The 6,668-nt window shown below is 42.3% G+C and overlaps 1 protein-coding gene across 1 annotated transcript in view; it reads left to right on the forward strand.

The window, feature by feature from the left end:
- Window positions 1-3,039: 3,039 nt before the first annotated feature.
- The window catches only part of pax1a (paired box 1a), a 4,879-nt gene continuing 1,250 nt past the window's right edge, over window positions 3,040-6,668 (forward strand). The window contains exons 1-4 of the mRNA XM_023409683.2: window positions 3,040-3,328; window positions 4,073-4,693; window positions 5,743-5,876; window positions 6,442-6,658. Of these exons, the coding sequence (XP_023265451.1) occupies window positions 3,325-3,328; window positions 4,073-4,693; window positions 5,743-5,876; window positions 6,442-6,658 (976 nt within the window). The 5' untranslated portion in view covers window positions 3,040-3,324. The remainder of the gene's footprint in view (window positions 3,329-4,072; window positions 4,694-5,742; window positions 5,877-6,441; window positions 6,659-6,668) is intronic.

Consider the following 6,668-nt stretch of genomic DNA (forward strand, 5'->3'; position numbering starts at 1 on the left):
TAATAGGCTATGAATGTAAATTTTAAATATGCATAAAACCATTAGGCAACAAGACAAACATTAAGATTGACCAGAAAAATAAACCATTTATATATATATATAGTTCAAAAAAATTAAGATTTAGAAAAGTCTGTTTGTCATATGAAAGAATTGTCTCCGCACTATCACTCTCACTATCAGAGCTTTGGGTAAATATTACCTTCAGTGGCTGATCATCATCAGAAATACCAGTATAAACACGAATCTATTAGGCAGGATATTAATAATTCAATTTGCACTTCCATCCTGAAAATATATGTCCATTGCTTTAATAACGTTCCCTTATGTGCACAATGATTTTAGCTCATAAACATTTAGGTCAGCCCAAACGATAAACAGAAAAATAAAAGCCTGGTGAGACGTGATTCAGTCACCTGAGACACTAAACTGCACCTCGAAGGTGGCGCAGCTGTGTGCAACATAGGCTGAGTTATCCACAATTAAATTTAACATGAGATACTTGGAGCTGTGCATTTGGTATGTGTGTGTGTGTGTGTGTGTGTGAGTGTTTATGCTGCAGTATATTTATGGGGGCATATATTGTATGAATACACTTTGCATCCTGATAAATGAGGGGAGCCGTTCAAGATTGTTTTTGTTTTGTCACACATGACAAACCTAAGTAGACGGTTTGCAAAGCCGTACACATGATACACACAATTTATATAACTGCACCAACGGCTGCAGTCCTCTCCAAACACGTTGATTATTTATCAATATTTATTTTCAATTCTCTTTATGCTTTCTTACATTTCTATAGCCTCCAATTTCAACGTCTATATATCCGGATGAAGTCAAACACAATATAAAAAAAAAGATTTAGCAGAATAGCTGTAAACCAGAGAACCGACCACCTTGTATTTTGTTTATTTAACCCACAGCCTGAAATCACTCTGTAGAAAAACGAATCTGTTGTCAGGCACATTTTTAACTTTCATATGATTAAAATCGTCTTCTCTAAATTTCTCAGTCATAAACCGAGGACTTCAGAAATCTAAGAGCTCGTGTTTTAATCCATCGACCTCGTACAGATGAATGACCCGGAATCAAGAAAAGAAAAACAACGAAAAAACAGCTGAGAAGGCCTCATGCAAATTCTGTTTCACTGGTGTGTGAAATAAATGCAAGTATATTTGCATTGATGTTTCTACAAGCCGATTGCAGTTTTCCCAGGAATTTCACACTATCACATTATGTCAGAAAATGTGACATTTCACTTTAACACGGAGAAAATATGGTTAAAGAAAACATTCGTATTCAAAGGTTGCCGCACTGTAACACAGAAATGTGCACAACGAGTGACATCATTTGAGATTTAGCCTAATATTTATTTAAATATTATTAATAAAGCGGGCTTGTCAGGGAAGTATAATTATAAATCGTAAATTATTTTCTCGGTTTAATAACTCCTCGCGCTAAATGCAAGGACAAAGTTTGTCTTTTGTTTTCTATGGAAACATGGAGACACGGGTTTACCTACCCCGAGAATAACGCACGAGTCAGAGAGGTGAGACAGCGAGCTGATAGAGACATGTAGTTCCTGTGATGGCCAGATGAGGGGAGTCCTGCCAGAGCCAAGCAGAGGAGGGGAGACAGAGAGACACAGAGTCACAAGGAGAGAGACAGCGACGGTGACACAGAGAGAGTGAGGCTGAGGAAGATTTGAAATACAGGTTATTAAAACAATCATTTATACTCAGGTGCAACAGGTGAAGTTTCCTCCAGAGCGTCCCTGCGACATGCACGCGAACGCAGCATGCACAATACAAGATATGTATTCTCTTCACATCCAGCCTAAACTAAAAGTCCATGATGACAAGAAAAAAAAAGCCCATCACCAGTATCGAGCTTTAAAGCCAACTTAAAGCTCCTCTGACCCAACATGATGCTTTCCATGAGATGTGTATAAGAGACAGGGTGGGGGTGGTTGTGGTGTTGGGGTTTAGGACACTGCACCTTGTTACCATTGGGTCGACTGTTAAGTTTTACAAGTAACGTTTTGCGAGCTTATAAACGATACCTTCTAAACTTGCACAGGAAACTCCGAAAACATGCTGTGATAATGTATGTCTGTGGAATCCAGTCGATATCCCATAGTCTGGGAGCGCTGCGATCTACAGAGGTATCGATTACATGAGCCCCTTCCCATGTTTGATGCTCTGACACTGGCTTATATAAAAAAAAAAGGACTCCGGCTGCTAGTGTGCAGGTCTCTCTCTGCTCTGACGGTCCAGCGACTCGAGTCTGCAGGATCCACAACAGAAAAAGAAACCCAAGGGGCAAAATATAGCATCATGACCAAACAGAACTGTTTTATTTTGAAAAAAGAAAGAAGAAAAAGCCACTAATGGAAAAATATATAAATGTTGTTTTTGTACGACTGGCATGTAAACTACTGCCTTCCTCATCATTTCTGTTGCATTTATTGGTGTTATTTTCAAGGAAGAAATAGACTTTTAAGAGCCTGCGTCATCCACTCGTGCATGGTTTTAAATTTACCAAGTTGCACATAACTATTGAAGTGAATCAGCAACACACCACAGACCACAACTTCTCCTATAGTTCATACGAATCCGGTGAAATAAAAGTGATTTAATCACGAATGATATCAAATACCTTAAAGTGACTGATGCAAGTTCATCTTATTTACACCCTCCCCTTTAATAATTCATATATTCATACTACTAACCAGTATTTATATGAAGTGTAAAAAGTGGTTGAACTTTATTTTAGAGCTGATAACATTGGTAACCAGGTTTAAGCTTCGCTGTCATGCTTGTGTAAATGTCCTATCATGTATAAGTCCTCACCAGAAGGCTGCATGTTGGATGAAACGTTTCCCTTTCTGCCACTTCCCCTATGCAAAATATTCAAGGAGGGCGCACGGCTCCAACCGGATGGGGTTTGCATTGGCTGACAGCGTTTCCAGCGCAAGACGACCAATGAAACCAGAGCAGAGGACTCGGCTTATAACAGCGAAGTTTGACGTGGAGAACGCGTCAAATTAATTCCAGCAAACTCCGGACTCCCCGGGATAACTTCAATTTGCTTTTATCGGATGAGGATCACTTTGGCGCCGTTGTCCCTTGCAGTCACTTGCTTCCAAAAAAAAAAGAAGAAGAAGAAGGGGGCACGCTGCAACCGGAGGAGAGTTTAAAGAGGTCTCTTTTCCCTCTTCTGGGGCTCATTCCTCAAGTCCCCCCTTCCTTCGCTGCTTTCGCTCGGACGCATTCAGCCATTTGAAGGGGCACCTACATTTCCCAGCATCTCGAGACATATAGGCAAATGGGTAAGCCTGCGTTACCATCTGCATGCGTCAGTAGCAGGGGGCTTATGGAAGCGTGTCCAGCCTCAACACAACTGCGTAAAGACAGAAATAAGCATTTGTGTTTTTTTTTCTTCTTCTTCTTCTTCTTCTTCTTCTTCAAGTTCACATTATGTGCAAATGAAGAAGGTCTTTTGGCGACGGCTTGTCAAGTTTATTTCATGGTGGATTTTACCAGCTCTATCCAGCAGACACTGCTGTCTGCTTAAAGCTTTAAATCTAAAATGGAAACACACCAGCAATTATCCTGTGAGGAGCGTTTCTTTGAAGAGCTCCTGATGTCTATTCCTCCAGCTCGCCATTTTTAATGTTTTTTTTCTTGTGTGTGTGTGTGTGTGTGTGTGTGTGTGTGTGTGTGTGTGTGTGTGTGTGTGTGTGTGTGTAAACAGGGATGGTGGAGGGTAAACCCAGCCACACAATTTAACCAGTTTTGTAAAGTTGCAAAATAGCGGTTACCAGCCAGTGGTTACAGTGACATGTTATACCACTTCATAACCTCCAGTTATGGTGTAAATTACAGGAGCTGGCATTTGTCAGACGGGTGCATGCTGGGCATTTTGAGGTTGCCGAAGTGATCAATATGAAAATATATTTTGCAGCTGGCCTCGAGGGCATGGGAATGATATAATTGCCTGTATTAGTCAGACATTTGTGTACTCACCTCAGACAGTGTAAATGTGTAACGTGTGTGTCTCTATTCTCCCGCAGAGCAAACCTATGGAGAGGTGAACCAGTTAGGCGGCGTCTTCGTCAATGGGCGACCCCTGCCCAACGCCATACGGTTGAGAATAGTGGAGCTGGCTCAGCTCGGGATCAGGCCCTGCGACATAAGCCGGCAACTCCGAGTCTCCCACGGCTGCGTGAGCAAGATATTAGCGAGGTACAACGAGACGGGCTCCATCTTGCCCGGTGCCATCGGTGGAAGCAAACCACGGGTCACGACGCCGAACGTGGTGAAAAATATCAGGGAATACAAACAAAACGACCCCGGGATCTTTGCCTGGGAGATTCGGGACAGGCTTTTGGCAGATGGAGTTTGTGACAAATACAATGTCCCGTCGGTGAGTTCGATCAGCAGGATTTTACGCAACAAGATTGGAAATCTGTCCCAGCCCAACCAGTATGAGAGCAGTAAGCAAGCCTCCGCGCAGGCCGGGCTCTCCTACAACCACATATACCCTTACTCCTACCCCAACACTATGTCGCCTAAAATGAGCAGCCCGCCTGGAGTACCGGTGACGGCTGGGCATGTGAGCATATCCAGGGCCTGGCCTTCAGCACACACCGTCAGCAACATCCTCGGCATACGAGCCTTCATGGATCCTGCAGGTGAGGAGCCACTTTCTGCTCTGTGAGAAATCTTAGGCCTCTGCGTCTTAGTGCCACACACGTGAGCCCCATAGCTCCCACTGTTCTCAAATAAGAGCTTAATAAACCCGTGCAGCTGGTTATTAGTGTGTTATTCTTCATGATGAATTAACATATCACTCCTCACAACCTGCTCTGGCAGCAGGCAGGACAATGTGCCCATTAGAAGTCCTACAGGCCTCCGTTTCAACATTCTGCCAGAAGGCAGTAAGGCCACTCTCAATAGGCCTTTTCATGGGATGATGCATTTGCAAACACCTTGCTCACCTGCTATATCCCCTCTAATCCTTCAAGTAGTCATTACTGCCATTTTTTTCCTTCGCCTTCCTGGTCCTGCAGCCAGTGTTTCCATCCAGTGTTAAATCGCCCTGGACCAGTGTGTTTTTTTTGTGCAACAAGGTCCACCATATATTTTACATTTATTTTACAAAATGTATGCACAATTACATATTAATATGTAATTAATATATATGTTTTAATGGAAATACCACGACACTGTAATCCTAACTAAGCCAGAATAGTCTGTCGCTTCTTTTGCGCAAACATATGAAAATAAAAATATAGGGTTTATTGGCTATAATTAGCTTATACAATTATTATTATAAATTATTATATTAAAGAAGAATATTTAATAAAATGCTGTTGTTTGCTTTCAACTTGTTTTTTTTCATGAAGTCTAATGTCATGTATTATTTAATAATGCACGTATATCACAACCAATTACGCACGTAAATAATTATAATAATTATGATATTAAATGATATATTTGTTTGAATAACCCTAACATAAAAACTATTTTAGAAAAGAAAAATTTTGAAAATGAAAATATCTATCATAGCCCAGGCAGGGCAATACATTAAACATTTTTTTAAAAATACTATACAAATTCCATAATTAATTATGAAGCTAGTAAAGTGGCTGCACTGATTTTTTCTATTTTTGTTTATTTTATATTTTAGAAATTTTGCCTTTTATATATCTTTGACATGAAGTTACTTTTTCTAAATCAGCCATTGCTGGGACGGAGGGATATCCACCAAAAATGGAGGAGTGGAGTAGCGTCAACAGAGCAGCTTTCCCAGCGGCTCACACGGTCAACGGGATTGACAAGTCAGCCATTGACGCCGACATTAAATACGCTCAGGTAAAACTATATATAGACTACATTCGAACATGTGCACAGCCTATATGAGACTGCACTAGTGTGCACACTGTACTCTATATGCACCTTATTTTCCTTCTTTATAGGAGTCAGTCCAAATGTTTAGAGCCAGATTGGGCAGAGGCCTTAAGTAAATGGCTGCTCTCGCTACAAAGGCCTGTGGCAGAGCAGTGAAAAGTTTCCGTGCATCAGGACCTTCAGACGGAGTCACATAAGGCCACAGGCTGCTGCTTGATAACATTTTACCCCTGAAGGATTTTTTTAAACTTCAGATTAAATGTTTGCCTTACTGAGTCAGGGCTTGGATGAGGGACAGAGGAAACCTAGTTGTGTAAACATGCTCTAATTTGTCTTATTTATGGTAAATTAAATTATAGTCAATCTCGTGTGTCCCTCAGTCTGCTTCCCTCTACTTCTAAACCGCTTAGTCACCATCTTTTAGCCCCACCGCTGCAGCCACACGCCGCTGTCACACACAGTTAGACTAGGCTGTAACTGCTGAGCCTTTTGGGGGGGTTTGTGCTTATTTTGTCTCGTCTGTTTGCAGCCTTCCTCGACATTGTCCAGTTATGTCTCGGCGTGTGCTTACTCTCCCACCAACCAGTACGGGGTGTACAGCGGGTCAGCAGGCGGCTACGTGGCCCCGGGCCACCACCACTGGCAGCCACAGAGCCCGGCCCTGTCCCACCCAGGTGGCGGGATGGGGATGCACGCAGGGGAGATCCACTCGCCGATGGCCTTCAAGCACCAGCAGGCCCGAGAAGGTAGAGATCA

This window comes from Seriola lalandi, unplaced genomic scaffold (assembly GCF_002814215.2).
Source record: "Seriola lalandi dorsalis isolate HSWRI2012SDOR001 ecotype SW California unplaced genomic scaffold, Sedor1 jcf7180002054403, whole genome shotgun sequence".
NCBI lineage: Eukaryota > Metazoa > Chordata > Actinopteri > Carangiformes > Carangidae > Seriola > Seriola lalandi.